A 20,398-nucleotide genomic window follows, 5' to 3' on the forward strand; every position below is an offset into this window, starting at 1 on the left:
CATAGCAGGGGCAGCGGTCCATTGTTTGTTTTCATTATAATGACAGCTAGCTGGCCCATCACGCCTCCTACAGGACTGTCTCCACAGCTCCCCCTCCCCACTCCGTTTGCTTCTGCTCAGAAAGTGCAAGGGTGCAACGTGAGTTCTAAATGATTCCGTGGATATGTAATGCTGCGTAGATTAAAAATACTTTGTGCAAAGACTCGGCAGTTCCAGCAGCATGGTCTGCTAACTGCAGTATCCACTAAAGCCACAGGTGAAGACCTGTCCGGGCAGTGCCAGGCAGAGAGGAGGGGCAGAGAGCGCAGTGAGGTCATATCCCATCGATAAGCCTTAGATCCAATGAAAGTGTTTCTGTTTCAGCTTAAATCTTTTGCTCCTCTGTGCTAAAATGTATGCCAGAGATGGTTATAATCTTGGAAGACTGTGACTAGTTTTCCAACTATATAAAGTTTGACTACTTAAAGTATTGATACAGTTCAAATTTCACATTGCTTAAAGGGGACATATTATGAAAAATTCACTTCTACAGTGTTTTTGGACATATATTTGAGTAACCTGAGTGTCTACTGACCCACAAAATGTGAAATAAACCCATCCAGTCCTTTGTTTGTGGTCTGCATAAGTCTGCAAAATTCTCCGTTCCAAATTTGCTCTCCTTGTGATGTCACAGTGGGATTCTGGTAAAAAAAAAATACACTCCTCTTCCCTGGTATCTCCACTCATGGACTCCACCCCCAGCCTCGAACAACTTTTTCTTAGGTCCGCCATTTTTATTCTCGCTAGCAAAGGAGTGATGTCTACCAGGAAAACTCAGGGTGGGTCATTGCATTTAAAGAGACACACACACCAAAACGGAGCGTTCTGAGAGAGCTGGTTTATACAGGGTCACAAACCTCCTCTGGTGCTTGATTCATGTTATATTTTGACCAAAGCACAGCACATATGTTTCATTTAGACCACAGGGGACTGTTTGAAAAGGTGGAGAAGGGGGATAATATGTCCTCTTTAATTTTTTACAAACTTGGTCATCTCACAACAAGGGAGTCAGTACACATCATCAAATATTCATGTCATGTTCGCCTGATTGTACGATTGTAAGGGGCCAGTTTGAGAGACAAATGCCAGACTACCTCACAGTTTAAAGACAGTTTTTGACATGAAGTTTAGAGGCGTTGATAGTTCATAACTGGTTTGCGTCTGAAGCAAGTTGTTGATTTAACGCTCAACTACTACAGAATATTTATTCCTCTCCCACCACACTCACCACTTACATTTATGCACTGAATAGCAATTCATTAAGAAGACGAAGAAGAAATCCTTAATTAATCCCATGAGGGGAAATTAATTTTACACTGTTATTGAGACATGCTACACACACATTGGCCAAAATATACAATCAGGATCCTATATGCACTAATGAAGATTTAAGATTTACTTTTATTGATCCCTGCAAGGGGAAATTTCAGTTTTTACACTCTGTAGTCATGCAACACACACATAGGCTGAAGTATATACACACATGCACACAAACAGGATCCTGTGGACATGCACTAAGGGAGAGATGTCAGAATGATGGAGCTGGTGGTGTGGAGGGGGTTTGGTGCCTTGCTCAAGGGCACCTCTGCAGTGCTCAGGAGGTGATCTGGCACCTCTCCAGCTAGCAGACCAACTTCAATGCTTGGTCCGCACTTGAACCGGTGACCCTCCGGTTCCCAACCCAAGTCCCTACAGACTGAGCTACCGCTGCCCCAATAATGAAGAGATGTTAGAGTGAGGGGTTGCACTTGAAAGAGCGCCAGAGCAATTTGAGTTTTGGTTCCTGACTCAAGGGCACCTTGACAGTGCTCCAGTGAACTGGCACTTCTCCAGCTACCACACCAATTTCCAGACCTTGTCCATATCTGGACTTGAACGGGCGACCCTCCGCTTCACAACCGAAGTCGCTACAAACTCTCTCACATCTGAAACATCAGAATCAAAGATTAAACCCATCATTAATTATTAAAAATCATGTCACTCTATTACCCGAGAACATTGTGCTAGCAGAATCCAGGCTTACATCAAGTCTCCAAAAGTAGTATGGGAGGCATAGCCTTCAAGCACGTCTTGTGTGGAATAATATTAATATGTAAGTTTGTTTCACAGAGGACAACCAACGTCTCTGTGTTGTAGGGTAGGTTTAAAACAGGGACGTCAGACATACGGCCCGCGGGCCGTATCCGGCCGGACAGCAGGTTTCATCCGGCCCGCGAGACGTTTTGGGAATAAGGAGGAAATGTATTGAAATATATTTTGCGATTTTTTTATAAATTAAATATTTGTAATACGTATTGTATTAAAACCTATATAAAATGAGCGACGTAAAGGTTGATATCATGATACGAATATTAATTAAACGGGGCACTTTGAACTATCTTCTCAGCAGGGAGTATCACGAGCTGCTCCTGCTTTACGCTGGTAATACATCACATCAGAAAACAGACTGAACACCTGAGAGAGGTGACACAGAATGCAGGTTTTCAATAGAGATCGAAGGAGCGATATTTCTTTAGTTTTATTTGCTCACAAGTTGCCAGAGTCGTATCAGAGCTACGGGACTTAACGACAGACACACCGCTGCACTGCGCGCGCATCCTGACGGTCTTCAGCTCTGTCCACACTTCTTACCAGTTTCTCCTGTCTTCACTGATGTAAAACAAAAGTTTGAGTAATAATAACAAAGCTTCCTATGGAGTGAGCCACAAAGAGCAGCTCGTGCAAATAAAAAACAATCATCTCCGCCATGCGTAACGGCCCAGACCATCTCCTCACATCCAGACGAAGTGTAGGTTACGGACACCGGCGTTTAGCCTGATGCATCGACCGACTAGTTTTACCTCTGGTTATTGTAAAAACAGTAAATTAAAATGAATATTAACTGATTTTAATTACATATGGTTCATTTTTAGGTCACCAAGAGGTGAACGTGTTGTGTTGATCACCTAAAAGTTTCAGCGCGACATCACTTCTAAATGCAGTAGCCTGCTGTTGCACCTTTATCACCAGCTTTCATCAGACCGTAAAAATATAACTATTACTGAACATTTCATTCTTATCCAAAAACGATATCACGCACAGGCTGCCTGATCATACAGAGGTCCGCTGGTTTAACCGAGGAGCAGCGCTAAAATGCTTCCTCGAATTGCGCATGGAGATGGCACAGATTCATGGCGCATAAAAAGTCAGTGACAGAGTTAGATCACGATAGTGCGGACACGTAGAAGAACGGACTGCCGGACTCATATCAAAAGTCGTTTAACTGAGTTTACTTAGTTGAAGAAGGTGAACTCCACACAGAGCTGATCAGACTGCAGTGCGCAACGCTGAAGGATCAATTCAAGTCTGTTGGTTTGGAAACATGTTATCATTTTATAATGCCTAACACTAAAATACCTGAAGATAACTTCGGTCTTTGCATCAAAGACACTCTGTTTGTTTGTGACAACATATTCATGTGAGCAGGTTTTATCTGTAATGAACCTTAACGAGTGCAAACGGTGCTGTGGCCTGACACACACAGATCTAAAGTCTCTCTCTCTCTCTCTCTCTCTCTCTCTCTCTCTAATGCACTGATCCCAGGGCAGGTAGAATAACCTGAGTCAAAGTTTCTATAACCTTGAACAGCAATATTTAAATATATTATAATAATCTCAAAGAAAACATAATTATTGATGCTTTCTTCTGTAATGTTGTATATTTAAATATTTCCATGTGCCAACATGGAGTTTGCAATGACAGAGTTAACCCCTCTGCTTAATGTTAATGTTAAAGTTTTCTATACAATCATACATTAGCCTATATATCCATGTGTTGAGTTATAGTGATGTTGGCAAAATTAGTCCGGCCCACTTGAGGTCTCATTTGAACAAATCCGGCCCCCGACCCAATAGAACTTTGACATCCCTGGTTTAAAACATGGAAGCTGAATCAGTTCTGCCAGCCCCTCCTTGTTCTGCTATAAGCTTAGACCTCTGGGGGACTTGTGGCTCCTGTCACCAAACCAGATATGGCAGATTGCTGTCCATGAATGCATTCGGTTTTCTAAAGGCTAAATTCACTCAAATAAAAAAAAACTTTGTCACTGTTGCCAAGGGATTGCTCAAATTGGATGTTGTTGAATCCATGCGATTAATATTTTGAAGAAAAAAAACACAGCCTAGACTTTTTAAACATCTAAAATGTCATAAACTACTTCTGGTTTTGATTTTAAAGGATATTCATGTTGATTTATTGACTGATGAACACTTAATTTGCGTAGAACATGTTTGCATAAACCCATCAGATGACGCTATAACACATCTCTTGTAAACTTCCAGAGACAGCCATATAGAAAGAGTGGCCTTCAGTCCTAAAAATAAACAGCTTCTTCAAATGTATCTTTAACCCCTTTTAGTGGACAAGAAAAGCAGTACTAAGAGACAAAAACAAATCTTGCCCTGTTAAATAAATAGATGATATTCTTTGTGAAGCCTGAACATAAAGTGTCACACATGTCCACACACTGCACTGTGTAAACACATGTCTACACCCAGGTGTGTTAAAAATCACACATACAGTATGTACAGCAGTGGCCAAAAGTTTTGAGAATGACACAAATATTAATTTTCACAAAGTCTGCTGACTCAGTTTTTATGATGGCAATTTGCATGTACTCCAGAATGTTATGAAAAGTGATCAGATGAATTGCAATTAATTGCGAAGTCCCTCTTTGCCATGAAAATGAACTCAATCCCACAGAGAACTTGTGGTCAATCCTCAAGAGGCGGGTGGACAAACAAAAATCCACAAATTCTGACATTGATTATGCAAGAATGGGCTGCCATTCGTCAGGATGTGAGAAGCCCAGAAGATGATTGACAGCATGCCAGGGGGAAGCATGAAGGGTCAACACTGCAAATATGGACTCTTTGCATAAACGTAATTGTCAATAAAAGCCTTTGACGATGGTGAAATGCTTATAATTATACTTCAGCATACCATAGTAACATCTGACAAAAAGATCTAAAAACACTGAAGCAGCAAACCAATACTTGTGTCATTCTCCAAACCTTTGGCCACGGCTGTGTATGAATACATCCTCATCTCTGTGTCCCTTTCACCCACCAAAGTAAGTGTGTGTGTGTCTGTGTTGTGTACCAGGGAGGTGAAGTCCTGAGCCTGCCACAGCAGCCAGACCTTGCTGAGTGTGTACTGAGCCTTTCTCCGTGACACAGTCCACGCTTCCTGCGGCAATCTGCAGCGTGAGAGCTCTCACCATCACCATCAGATGCTATCTAACAGTTTCCTGCACAAAACCAGAAACAGGATGACGAGAAGCTGTGGAGAATCTTTCTGTGGTTTCCATCACAGAAAAAAAAGCTTAGCGTACAACTTCTCAATTTGTTTCAACTTTCTTTTTAAGTTTGCTTCACACCAAACACCAAATAACAGAGAAGCCAAATAACATTGGATGAAACTACAACATCACTTTGCCTGCGCAGAGCCAGCTTTATGAGCTTTTATATGTCACACTTACAACCATGTGCACGTCATGTCTCATGATCCCCTCCAGCATCAGCATGGGCAACTATAAAGGGAAATTATATTTTATGTGCGATAACATTGTGCATTAATTGTTACGGTTCGGTGTGTAAAACAAGGGAGGTGGACCCAAGTGCAGAAACCAAAAATTATTTATTTAAACAAAAACACAAAAAACTAAAACCAACGATCAAAATGTCCAAACTGAGAAAATCCAAAAATTGACAAGCACTGAGAAACACTGAGAAACACTAACACTCCAACATACGACAAACAACACTGGCAACTTACAACAATGAACTGACACGGAACAGAAGACACACAGAGACTAAATAGACACAGGGTAACCAGACACAGGTGAGACTAACAAGACACAGGTGAGGACAATCAGGGCAATCACACAGGGAAACACACAGGCAGGAATACAAGAAACACTGAGGACAAACTAAATCATGAAACAGACACACAGAACTCAAGAATCTAACAAAACACACCAGAACACAGAGATACATGAGGATAATAAATGACAAAATAAAACAGAAAACACTGAAGACAAAACTAGGAAACACACAAGGGAAAAACCAGCAACACTAGGGAACATTAACACACAAGGGAAACAAACAACACTGGGATAAAACAGGGAAACTCAAATACAAAACCAAATCATGACATTAATATCCTTGACTGTATGTCACAACAAAATGTAGAATTAGTACAGAAGACCTCACTTGTTTTCTTTTTACTTTAAAAAATCAGACAGGATTTTTCTCATATCTTGGCATTAAAAAAAACAATTCTTTATTCAATACAATAATATTCCGTAATGATACATAATATTAAAGTATTAAAGAGATCTTTTGAAGAAAAAGAACATTACAAAGAAATTAGCAATTAGCATGTGAGGAATTTTCCATGATATTAATGAGGTTTCCACAGACTCATCGGGAAACAATACACATTTTGTCTTTGATTATAAAAGTTTCAAAATGTAGAAAATGGCATCATTCTTCCCATCTTTTTTCAAGAAAGGAACCCTTGACCCCACTCTAACTTAAAGATGTTTGGCTTGCAAGATGTCCCTGTCTGTAAGTTAAGTTACCTGCTCTTTTTGAAAAGTCTCCTCCGATTTTAAGTTTGTATATAAACTTCATAGCTCTATAAGAAAATGGTTGAATGATAAAAATTGAATGATTGTAAATCTTTCTGATAAATCCTATCCCTCTTCTTTGCTATAAAATTGCCTGATAAACATATGATGAAGGACTGCCTGAAATGAAATGGATAAGATTCATGAGCATGCAACTTCTTAACCCCTTTTCAAGCTTCAATCCTGACCCTCAACGCTTTGCCATTTTCATTCCCCACTCTCCCTCTCTCTCCCAATTTCCTACTTTATCAACTGTCTAAATGAAGGCATAGGCCCCCCTAAATTCTAAAAATATAAAAAAGTGGTAATGACGGCAGGTCTTAGTTACAGTGCTGTTGCAGAATAGAGTCTTAAAAGGCTATTATATAACTGCTTAAGACTCAACCAGCAAAAAAGTTAAACGTTAATAATTGAAACAAAAAGTTGGAAATGCACAAAGATTGTGTAGAGTGGTGTCTGACACCATGCAGATGATCTTTGCTCCAGTGTAGGAGAGAGTAGAAGGAACTTGGTACGATCCTTTTTTTCCAGCCCACAGTTGATAGTGATCAGATGATGATGGATTTGGAAGGACAACTACAAAAAAAAGAGGAAACAATAACTGTGTGCTACACTAAGTAAACCTCTTTCATATTCCACACACACACTCATTTTTTTAAATTTTCATATAAAACCATTTTCTCTGCAGACTACAGTTATCCTGTTTGTGAAAGTTGTACACTGACCTTGTCTCAGCTCAAGGTCCTCACAACCGTCTTATTCTTCTAGGTGAACTTCTTCTGTTCGCTCCAGCAGATGATCACTATTAAAGCTGAATGAAAAACCAAGCACACATGAGCTAGAATAAAAAAAAAAAAAAACATTCCTGTGACTGCATAGGTCAAATCACTTCCCCACACTTTGTGTACTTACCAATTAGAACGACAGGTATCAGCACAAGGCGTAGCAGCATCACAATGTACAACGTTGTTACCAATTTAAGGTTCACCATTGTGTCTCCAAACGCTATCTGGGATAAAGGAATAATCACACACATATTTGAAAAGAACATAAAGGCAACACATATTCTTCTGAGGTCTTCTGTACAACTACATTTACTACAATAACATTTGCATTTCATTTTTGCATAATAATGTCATGCTTAGTGTTGTATGGTTGAAAGTTTTACCTCTAACTCCTGAAATGTAGCAATGCGAGTGTTTCGGATCTCACAGGTGAAAAATTCAATCTCAGTCTCATCATTGGTTTCTTGGTCCACCATGATGCAGGGGTGTCGGTTTTCTTCATGAATGCCCCACACAGACAACTCTGTTATGTTCATCCCTAGTTTGTCTGCCTTTTTCTGAAACGAAAACAAAGACATGAGCGGATTTCAAACTGTCGATTTCCTAGTTTATAACATTTGTGCTAAAATTACCTGTATGGTGATGCGGACATCGTCCCCTGTCAGTGTAGAAGAGAAGCTTGTAAACTCAGGGTCTGGGTAGTAGGTTATTGTTGTGGAACAGGGCAAGGTTTCATTTGCTACTTTCAGAGACAAAGTGCTCGAAAAAGTCCAGTAAGCGTTTGTAGCTGCAGGCGAGTCATAGGTGAGAGTCTGTAGAGCCTGTTAAAAGATATTCATTTAATATATAAGCTGTGTGCTGCATGTTGTGACTAGACAAGCTTGATAACTGAGCAATGCAATGTTACATCATGAAAATGTGTCTAGATTTAAGTGACTTCAAGTTTACTCATCTAATGCAATGTTCTGTTAGAATAAAATACATAAAGCACATTCCATTACAGGGAAGCTCAATGTGCTTTACACTGATGTTATAAACACAGGAATTCAAGAAACAAACAGGTACTTCAACAATCATGATACAGATACAGAAATCTAACTTTTAAAAAGCACACATCCAATGCAAATCAGAGACATCACATAGCAATTACACTAAATGATCTAATTCTTGGTACGACTAACAGATCTTCACTTGATGACCTGAGGGCCCTGGTAGGGTTGAAGTCTGTGAACAAGTCAAACGGATACTTGGGAGCTGAACCCTTAAGTGCTTTATGGACTAATAACAGGATTTTAAAGGTGATTCTGTATAGCACGGGGAGCCAATGGAGATTGAGGACGGGAGTCATATTTTCAAATTAGCTTGTGTGTGTGTGTCAGGACTCTGGCTGCTGAATTTGGAATAAGTTGGAGTTGTCTCACTGATTGTTTGGATAGTCCGGCATACAGAGCATTGCAGCAGTCTAACCTGGTTGAAATCAATGCATGGACTAATTTCTAAACATTAAATGGTAAATGGACTTGAGCTTGTATAGCCGTTTTCTAGTCTTCTGACTACTCAATGCACTTTTACACCACAGGTCACACCTACACATTCACACGCTGATGGTAGAGGCTGCTGAGTAAAGAGTCCATCAGAAGTAAATGATCCAATTCTTACACGTTTATACGCTGCTGACAAAGCAGTGGGAGAAACTTGGGGTTAAATGTCTTGCCCAAGGACACATTGGACATGTGGCTGCAGAAGCTGGGGATCAAAACCCTGACCACAGCTGCTCCAGTTTGAGAAGTGACAAAACTTTTTAGGAAATGAGGTTGAATCAGGCAGCATGATATGATGTGACATGAGTAATGTAAAAATAGTGTTTGTCCACAGACCTGATAGGTGTTGTGACTGGGCAGTCTGACTTCCTGCAGGACTTTGCTGTGTTTGATAGCTTCCACAAGCTCCAGGAGAGATCCCATTAATTTGATCTTCCGGTTTCCACTATGAGACACAGAGCAACAAACAAGAACGATTTTAGTGCACATTGGATACCAGGGAGGGTTCTTACCATGATGGCCTCATATGGTTATGGAACAAGCATCTATCGCTTCCACGTAAATCTGGGTTTCCAACAAATTATTAATATGGGTCCTTAAAGATAGATGTTTTTACTAAAGACATAACGATCCGGACTGGTTTAGAAAAGACATACTGCCACGAGCACAATTATGGTAGCAAAGCGTGCAAAATAACTGAAAATAGTTTAGATAACCAGTCATGTTTTGTCCACAAAACCTTGGTAATCAAAGTCTGTGTATCTGCATTTGTTATCATTTTTGTAGTCCTAAAACATTTGTTCCCAACTGGGTGTCCGGGCCCCCCTAGAAGGGGCGCCAAAGATCTCAGAGGTGAGGCTAAGATACAAGTGGCCAGTCTCCAAGCAACAAAGGTTAGGAAACACTGTTTTAAAACAGTCATACCTTATCCAAGTGCTTTTGGGTGAAATACTCGTGCAGGATGGTGCCGATCGGTAGGTGATTTTGGCGCTGCCATGGCAACTGCCATCTGGGAGGAGAAGGCATACTTTGACTACTCCTTTATTTTCTGCACTGGGAATGTGAAAGGTCAGATTTTCACCAGTGTTGTCCCAAACAGGAAACCTGAATAAAATAACAGAGAGAGAAACAACAGTAGTTAGTCGTACATCAATATTCACTTGTCTGCATGGGAAACTTTTTTAAAACATCATAGTAACAAGCATTGCACCAAAATCTGCCACAAAATAATTTAACACCTGTTTTAAATGTAAAAGTTGGTGTCTACAGATTGCATCCATCCAAATTGAATTGTCTGAAAACAATTCAGTTTTCTAGAAATTGCATGTGTGAAATAAGCTATTGAATTGTTAAATGAAATGTTAAGAGTGTTAGAAATAACTCACTCTTGTGGTGTGCAGTCTGCCTGGAACCTCACTCTGATCACAGAACTGAGGTTAAAACCCTTCAACACTGCATTGTTTCTGCCGTAGAAGGACACAACACTGGGAGTGATGGAGGAGATCTGTGGTCTCTGAAATGAAATGTGCACTAGATTATTATTATGTGAATGAGGTGAAAACGAGGGAAAACAGTGTGTGAGAGTTACGGTTCAGACTCACTGAGAAGTTCATCCATGACTCCATCATCTGGCAAACACTGTCCTGCAGGAGAAGGTGAGTAGAACATGTTTAGGCAGGTTTCCATGACATGCGTTGGAAAGGGATTAAGCTAACAAAGTTCAAAAACATGAAACAGTACAAAAATGAAGCTTAAGGATTATAACAGTAAATACAAATAAAAATAATTACATTTCCTACTCCTTTATTGGCCCAGGAACATCCGTTTGTGGTCCAGCTACACCCAGCATCAATGCACTGCCGACACCTGAAGACAAAACAGTAGTTTTCTTAGGCACAGCGCTACTTGGTCCGGTTAAGGGGAAATGTCATTGTTTTTGTTAAAACTTGACCTTAAGTTAACCTGATCTTTTAACAACACACCAACAGGTTTATTCTGAACTCTTTCACTTCATTTTTCAACACAGGAAGTTGCAGCTTATCTCTAACAGGGTCGGATCTTCCTGATGCAGTACAGGGCAACTGGAAAGGATCATGTTGAGGAAATCAAGGCCATGTGAACCTTAAATGTTAGCTAGAGTTGAAGGTGGTGTTCATTCATACATTTCGAGACATTAACAAGGCATGACAAAATTCTTGCTGGGACTGTGAAGTCATCTGGCAGGAATGACAGGAAGAGCTAAGTATCGTCAGCATAGCAATGGTATGAGAAACCACGAGAGCAGATATTTGCACCAAGTCTGGTGGTGCATATTGAGAAGAGAAGGGGACCGAGCACTGACCCTTGAGGCACCCCTTTGGACAAATTGTGTGCACCTGATGGGTAATCATGTTGAACCTTATAGCAGAGATTTCTAAGGAGACTAGTCTGTGAACTGCCAACTTATTCAAGTGCAAAACTCATCCCTGCCTCAGATATTCCAAAATATAACAGGAAATCCCCCAAATTTGAAGGAAAAACATTGGTTTTCAGACTTCCTCTCTAGATAGCTCATCTTAAGGAAACTATCTGTTTTCCATCATTTTTTGGTTCATTTCAGTCTTTGCAAAATAGGGGCTTGACAAGTTTAGCTATTCTTTCTCATCCCTTATTTTCTACTAAGATTTGTAGAAAATGAATAGTAGACTTGCAAGACAGATGTTGGTGGTCCACTAATTTTGGTGCAGTTGAGAAGGTTCAGCCGTTCTAACAGTTCTGACGTCCCAAGTCCAACCTTAAGTTTAATAGGCAGTCCTGTTAAGTTAAAAAATAAATACAGGGAATATTTAACCTTTTTAATTTCATGAAATTCTTGACTGTCCTTGATTTGAAATACTTCAATTCCCTTGGTTATCTTAGAATAATAAAATTGCTTACCTTGAGCAGGAAATGTAGTATTTTCAAGTATGAAGGTGCACTGTGGGAATTGTAGTTCAGGGTTTTTCATTTTAAAATGTTCTAATTGACAGATGAAGTTAGAAAGTGCACTCTTGCCCACCGACAGATGCATCTGGATGGTAAGTGTGATCTGAGGAAAGTCCAGATATGAAAGTATGAAACAGGAATTCAAAATTTTATCCAAAAAGCAACTGTACTTGGTTAAAGTTCTGGAAGATGTTTCACCTCTTCTCTGAAAGGATTTTCTTTGGACCAATCTTTCAGAGTGAAGGTGAAATGTCGTGAGAACTTCCACTAAGTCCAGCTGCCTTTTGGATTATACTTCAAGTTACCATGACCTGGACGACTGAGAACCTTCAAAAGAAAACTGATAATAGTTCAAAACTTGTATATAGCCTGCACCTGTCCAGTGTTTTCCTGTGCAACTTTGTATGAAACCATCTTCTGTTGAGAATCATCAGGAATGGACAGCCAGTCTGAGTCTTTGCAGTCATCTCCAAACGTACAGCTAGGAGGAGAAAAATTAAGTTTTAAACAAGTGTTTATTTGCATGAAGACGTTGTTGAAAGATTAGAAAGAGTTATGCAATTGTTGAATTTGTTTTATCATATAATTACTTTTTCTTTTATTATCATTTAATCAATTTATAATTTACTTCGTATATTTACTTTTTCTTTTATTATCATTTAATCAATTTATCATTTACTTCACATATTTACTTTTTCTTTTGATATCACTTATATATACATATGTCATATAGTCACTATGACTTTTGGTTTTTGGCTTTTATTAATATTTCCTGTCAATCCTACACACACCTGCGGTGCCTACGCACCTGAGAGGTCAGGATGAGTGTGCCATAATTTGAGCAAAACCACATACGAGCTCGTAGGCGTATAGCGTATTTGCGAATCTGCCTGGTTCACGGTCTTCGAGCTAGAACCACATATGAACTTAGTATCACTTGTGTTACCTTGTATGCCTTGACATCAAAACCACACATGAACTTGGTTGAACTTGGTATCAACTGTGGATGTATCTCGTTTCTGCGAATATGCTTTGTTGAGGTCTTACAGAATCTTTACAGAAGTTATTTTTTGCTTTTCTAAAGGACTCCACGTCACTCTGACTGTTGAATCCCCATTTTGGGACTTAGTCTCTGAGACCAAGATCTTTTAAAACCTCAAGTGTCTACACTCTCGGGTTTAGACTTTGGTCTTTGTGTTTTGCTTTTACTTTTTAAATTTTTATATTTTTACTTTTACTGTTTTGTATTTGCATTTATTTTATCATTTGAAGTTTTTTAATACATTTTCGGAAACTTTTTGAAATCATTTTCTGACTGAAATCATTTACACCACAAAGACCGGAGTCTCCCTTAAGGACCCCGTGAACCTCGGAAGGTAAGCTTGAGCAGTAACACCACGGCACACTTCTACTGACTTTTACTACACACCTCATACACATCTAACATCCTAGCGAGGTGAGTTCATAGTTATTCCCTCTCAGGGGGCGAATCTAGAGTCCTATACCAGGGGTTATTCTTGAATTCAATTATTCTAGAAATTAATGTTAGGCAGATAATCCTGGGGCTGTGATTATAACTTGTCCATCTGTCCTCCAAAGGGTGTTAGTGGAGTAATTTTACATAGCTCCAGGTACTAGGGGTACCAGGTACTAGAAAGGGTAGAATATCGGCTGGTAGGGAGCGAGCTCTCACTTAGTTCTAGGAAAGAGTAGTCTAGTTAACTAATGGGTGGTGAGCTTCCGTTAGCTATAGTAAAGTTATTCACCCCTTTTTGCATGTCCAGGACATGCTACAACGTCAACTGCAGATGTTGTTTCTCTGACCTTTTTTCAGATCCGCACCAAACACAATACGGATCCTGCGCAGACCAACAGTCCTGCAATGTTTTGTAAGTGCTGCACTTTGACACTGGAACACGATTTATCTATTAAAAAGAAAACACAACACAATACAAAGCAACTTAGCAGCACTTTATAATACAGCATGCATATGTCAAAAAAAGGTACCACAAATAAATCCAAAAGAGAAATAAACCTACCTGGTTTTGAAATGGCACATACACATGTTTAAGATCCACCTGATCTAGATGTAATGTCTGAAACACTTTGCGGTCGTCACTGGTTTTGTAGAGCACTCTGGAACACGTGGTCTGGTACTTCTTGTCCACAGCAAGCTGAAAGTGAACACATAGTTGTATCTTTCTGTGAGACTAAGCTGCTCTGCTGACAGATATATTTGGAAAGTTATTTGCAGGCACAGTTAGCGGCGGCTGTGGTAATTTTTGTATTTATTTTTTTTAAGTACAGTTGCATTAGCATGAATGTCTGGTTAAAGCAGGGATGTCAGACATACGGCCCGCGGGCCGTATCCGGCCCGACAGCAAGTTTCATCCGTTTCATCCATTTTGGGAAGAAGGAGGAAATGTATTGAAAAATATTTTGAGATTTTTTATAAATTAAATATTTGTAATAGCCTACGTATTTTCCCCGAATTGTATTAAAACCTATGTAAAATGATACGAATATTAATTAAACGGGGCACTTTGAACTATCTTCTCAGCAGGGAATATCACGAGCTGCTCCTGCATTACGCTGGTAATACATCACATTAGAAAACAGACTGAACACCTGAGAGAGGTGACACAGAATGCAGGTTTTCAATAGAGATCGAAGGAGCGATATTTCTTTAGTTTTATTTGCTCACAAGTTGCCAGAGTCGTATCAGAGCTACGGGACTTAACGACAGACACACCGCTGCACTGCGCGCACATCCTGATGGTCTTCAGCTCTGTCCACACTTCTTACCAGTTTCTCCTGTCTTCACTGATGTAAAACAAAAGTTTGAGTAATAATAACAAAGCTTCCTATGGAGTGAGCCACAATGAGCAGCTCGTGCAAATAAAAAACAATCATCTCCGCCATGCGTAATGGCCCAGACCATCTCCTCACATCCAGACTAAGTGTAGGTTGCGACTAGTTTTACCTCTGGTTATTGTAAAAACAGTAAATTAAAATGAATATTAACTGATTTTAATTACAGATGGTTCATTTTTAGGTCACCCAGAGGTGAACGTGTTGTGTTGATCACCTAAAAGTTTCAGCGCGACATCACTTCTAAATGCAGTAGCCTGCTGTTGCACCTTTATCACCAGCTTTCATCAGACCGTAAAAATATAACTATTACTGAACATTTCATTTCTTATCCAAATACGATATCATGCACATCATGGCACAGATTCATGGCGCATAAAAAGTCAGTGACAGAGTTAGATCACGATAGTGCGGACACGGAGAAGAACGGACTGCCAGACTCATATCAAAAGTGGTTTAACTGAGTTTACTTAGTTGAAGAAGGTGAACTCCACACAGAGCTGATCAGACTGCAGTGCGCAACGCTGAAGGATCAATTCAAGTCTGTTGGTTTGGAAACATGTTATAATTTTATAATGCCTAACACTAAAATACCTGAAGATAACTTCGGTCTTTGCATCAAAGACACTCTGTTTGTTTGTGACAACATATTCATGTGAGCAGGTTTTATCTGTAATGAACCTTAACGAGTGCAAACGGTGCTGTGGCCTGACACACACAGATCTAAAGTCTCTCTCTCTCTCTCTCTCTCTCTCTCTCTCTCTCTCTAATGCACTGATCCCAGGGCAGGTAGAATAACCTGAGTCAAAGTTTCTATGACCTTGAACAGCAATATTAAAACATAATATAATAATCTCAAACAAAACATAATTATTGCTGTTGTCTTCTGTAATGTTGTATATTTAAAAAAAAAATTGCAAGTACCTTTTTTTGTCTTTTTTTTCTAATCATACAATTAAAGCATTTCTTAAATTGGTGACTTTCAGCCTCAGCGAAACGCTTGTTCACCTCCGACACCATGAAGTGTTCAAGTTAACCCTGCATTTAGTGTAGAAAACGTGTAAGAAAAAGAAAATGGCTCCAAGTCCAGCGACATCAACGCAATATTTATTACAGCAGAACATTATTTTTTGTTTGGCATCGAGGCTCAGAAAATCTGTGGGAGCTGCTCAGGGTTGGGGTACCCAGAACCTTATTGGTGAAAAATTGAAAATGTTAACCTGAGGTAGTGTGTGAGGGGTCAAACTAGGATTTTTTTAGGATTCTGAATCCATTGCAAGCATGTTTTTGCACAAAATCCACTCCTTGGTGGTACATTGGTTAGTGTGCGAGCCCCATGTATGGAGGCTGTAGTCTTCCAAGCGGGCGGTCCAGGTTCAAATCCCACCTGTGGCTCCTCTCCCGCATGTCATTCCCCACTCTCTCTCACTCTCTCTCTCTGATTTCCAACTCTATCCACTGTCCTATCTCTCCATTAAATGCACAAAAAGCCCCCCCCCCAAAAAAATCTTTAAAATACAGTCCTCACTGATATCAATGTCTCGAATACTAGTTAGAAAACAATACTGCACCACAATGTCAAATTAGAGCTTCGATTGGGCCTGAAATATCCAGGCTGACCGGACCCAAGCCAGACCTGGCCATCCAATTTGTTGTATCTATGGGCCTGACCCAGAAGAAAACCCAACTTTAAGCAGCTCTTAAGGATTTTCTGAACACATTGGTGAAGAGTTTTCTTGGTATTGAATTCATTCCCAGATTTTTGCAATCATTCCTGACTATTACTGTAATGCTCTCCTTTATGGTCTACCAAAGAATATTCATTCAGCTCCAATTAATTCCTGTGATTTTAAAAAGGATTGTATTAGTTTATTAAGCACTGCATGGCCTTGCACTGGACTACGTCTCAGAGATGTTTTTAGTTTATGAACTAAAGATCCTCCAGCTCTTCTCTTTAAATTATTCCACAGAGAAAAACAAAGATTTTACGTGACACTGCTTTCAGCCACTATGCTACAAGGCGCTGGGACGGTCTGCAGAGGATCTGGAACTTTCAATACTTTTAAAAGTAATGTTAAAAAAACATACCTACTCAGTCTGGCTTTTATGTAGGCTAATGGTTTTATTACTCAGTCGTATCACTATTTTTAGGTTTTTTTTTAACTTTTTTTTTAATCTTTTATTTTCTTAACTATTTTTATTTTTCACTCTTTACCTTTTTATTCTTTAGACTACATATATTTTTTTATTATTCTTCTTGGTGAGCATTAGTCTCTACTTCTAAATCCATTTTAAGTTTTACCATGTTTTGTCACTATTTAGAGTTTTTTCCCTCATTCATCAGCTGCTGTAAAGCCCTTTGAATTGCGTTTGACTTGTATGAAAGGTGCTATAGAAACAAAGCTTGATTGATTGAAGCATCATTATTGAACTGAACTAGATTCCCCTCTCTGCCCTCTTTGCTGTCGTTTAACTTCTCCCAGTCTGCAGTAATGTTGGCTTCCAGACTCTTCTTCTTTCAAAGTAATTTCCTGAGATAGTGAATGTTCACTTTTTACACTCACCTTAATGAGCTGCCCATCTCCCGTCCCGATGAAGAAAACCATCCAGTTTTTCTGTGTCACCGCCAGCACAGAAGTCATGTAGTTCTGCTTGAAGATCACCTTCTTCGGCTTCAGTGTCTTTGGCTTTAAAAGAGACAACAAATACCTCATCAGATATCACAATAGTGTTTATAATAACGGCCAATTACGACTCATTAATGTCAGCTTCCGTTCATCGGGTTGTTTTTATTTTATACTATATTTTATATTATTATATACATACTTTATGAATCAATATATATATATATATATATATATATATATTGATATATATATATTTTTAAAGACATATAACATTACTCAGACTCATCTAAAATGAATTAATATCTAAATGGGTGATATGAATCTGCAGAAACAGTCAGGACAATTTCCTGACACGTTCAATCATTTTTTTTTTCATTTTGAAATAAGTCAGCAATGCCTTGTTCCCTTCGAAAAAGAACTGACAACCAGACAAGATTGCACTTTGAATTAACTGTCAATACTTTTTACTTGATTATGAAAATATTTTTAGATGCAGAAACTTCCCCTAAGATTATTAGTAGTAAATATGATGCAACAAAGTGAGCTTCTTTTCCTCCGTGCATTTGTTTCTCTAGCTTTTTAGAGCTTGCTCATTTATTTCAATAAGGATTCCAATTAATGATTATGCGGGTTCTTTTTGATTCTGGACGTGAGATTGCTTGCACTTGAAATGGAAGATTGTTTCAGTGTGGTGTGATAAACCTGGAAATACTAGCTCTGTGTTGAGACAACTTCTTATGCTCTATTGAAACTTTTTGTACATTATGACGCACCTCATCCACTGGCTTATCACCACAGTCAGAGCAGAAGTCCGGGTCCATATCTTGCTCTCTGGTGAGATCAGGGCTGATGTCGAACAGCACCAGCTCGGTGTTGGTTTGTCCTCCGTCCACACTGAACACGCCGCACCAGAGCACCGGCGGACCGCCCGGGATCACCGAGGAGGCGATCAGTCTGAGTCCTTTCTCTCCATCAGAGACTCTGAGAGTTGCGCCCCGGAGCGACTTCAGAGTCTGATATTTGCCTTCTTTGCCTTCAAGCCAAAGGAGACGGACTTTGTTGTTTCTGTCTTTTGAGGGCAGATTGGAGAAAAGATAGATGATGGAATTCATCTGAAATCCATCCACAAACTCCACATCGTCTTCCCGTGTGATCGCAGGATCTATGTCTTCGCTATTAATAGAAAATATTAGTCCTGGTTGATTGTTATTCGTGTTACAAAGGTTCACTGCATCTGACAAAGGTGGGCAGCCTGTCTTTGTCGGCTCTTCCTTGTATTGCTGCACGGCGGTGAGAATGTAAGTCTCTGCCCGGGTCTGAGTCTCCACACTCACCAGGAGGCTCACGGACGCACTGCTGCGCCACAAAGAACCTACCTCGATTTCTTCCCAGTACAGAACATTGGCAATGTTCTTGAAGTCCAACAGTTCACAATAACCGCACCCCTTATCAATAACACCGCAAACTATCACATTTTCGTCTGCAACATGCGGTAATAACATGTTGACACTGAACGTAACGTTCCCCTTATCAGAAGATCGGTTTAACTTCAGCTCAGATGTGCCAGGAATGTGTGCCAAGAATCCTCTCTGGCTCAGACTCCGGACCAGAGTCAGGTCGTGGTTTAGTTGGTACAGCATCTCCTCAGTAGCGATGTAAACCGTGCCATTGGCCACGGCGAAGTGACGGAGGTCTCCCTTTAAGTTAAATCTTCCATCCTCCTCCAGGCACTGAGCCGCTTCTCCCCAAAGAATTAACAGAGCAGGCAGGATGATCATCATCGAGCAGAGATGGCAGCTTGTCGCTCATACACTGACGGTCCTCATGACACTCTGCACTGCTACAGAAAGTCAGTGGAGTCGTGCGTAAAAGCGCAGTGCGCCTAGTTAAAAGGAGAAGTGCGAAAAGTAGGAGGGCGCGCGCCGAAACCCAAATCTAATCGACAGTGTAATTATGTCGCTATATGTAAATATAATGTGTGCTATCATTTATCATTTAGCATTCATTCATCTAGTTCGCACAGCCCAATAATCATGTGGTGATGACAGCTTCCAGATTTAATTTGTTATCCAGAGGAGCATCAATCAGGGAAATATGGTGAGGACATTATCGTCTTCACTCATCTGTTTTTCGTGTCATTTGAGTACTTCTGATTGGTCTGTGTTATGGCGAATCAACATTGCCCATAGTGTTTTGTGTGATGACATTTGGATGACATCTAGTGTCAGCTCTGTGAAGTTGTTTTTTGTTCTTCAGAATACCAGAAAGAAAAGCAGTCAGCCACCATCAGGGCTGGATTGGTAATCTGGATTACCGGGGGAGGGGTGGGGGTCCGCTCTGGTCCGGAGTCTGACCCACAGATGATTCCTGGCACATCGGAGCCGAAGTTAAACCTATCTACTCTCTTTTTAATGTAACTGCTCATCACCGGTCCACATAGCAGGGGCAGCGGTCCAATGTTTGTTTTCATTATAATGACAGCTAGCTGGCCCATCACGCCTCCTACAGGACTGTCTCCACAGCTCCCCCTCCCCACTCCGTTTGCTTCTGCTCAGAAAGTGAAAGGGTGCAACGTGAGTTCTAAATGATTCCGTGGATATGTAATGCTGCGTAGATTAAAAATACTTTGTGCAAAGACTCGGCAGTTCCAGCAGCATGGTCTGCTAACTGCAGTATCCACTAAAGCCACAGGTGAAGACCTGTCCGGGCAGTGCCAGGCAGAGAGGAGGGGCAGAGAGCGCAGTGAGGTCATATCCCATCGATAAGCCTTAGATCCAATGAAAGTGTTTCTGTTTCAGCTTAAATCTTTTGCTCCTCTGTGCTAAAATGTATGCCAGAGATGGTTATAATCTTGGAAGACTGTGACTAGTTTTCCAACTATATAAAGTTTGACTACTTAAA

The 20,398-nt window shown here is 40.1% G+C and overlaps 1 protein-coding gene across 1 annotated transcript; it reads right to left on the reverse strand.

Moving 5' to 3' along the window:
* Window positions 1-7,877: 7,877 nt before the first annotated feature.
* On the reverse strand, window positions 7,878-19,394 carry LOC132956788 (plexin-C1-like; the record flags this gene model as incomplete). The annotated part of the gene is made up of 13 exons (XM_061030417.1): window positions 18,271-19,394; window positions 17,435-17,557; window positions 14,061-14,173; window positions 12,375-12,480; window positions 11,952-12,102; window positions 11,726-11,828; window positions 10,826-10,901; window positions 10,637-10,678; window positions 10,421-10,548; window positions 9,960-10,139; window positions 9,372-9,480; window positions 8,127-8,315; window positions 7,878-8,051 (listed from the first exon to the last, which is right to left on the reverse strand). Coding segments are annotated over exons 1-13 (2,502 nt in total), but the record flags the coding sequence as incomplete, so codon positions are not given.
* Window positions 19,395-20,398: the final 1,004 nt, after the last annotated feature.

The sequence above is a fragment of the Labrus mixtus genome, chromosome 22 (genome assembly GCF_963584025.1).
Source record: "Labrus mixtus chromosome 22, fLabMix1.1, whole genome shotgun sequence".
In the NCBI taxonomy this organism is placed as follows: Eukaryota; Metazoa; Chordata; class Actinopteri; order Labriformes; family Labridae; genus Labrus; species Labrus mixtus.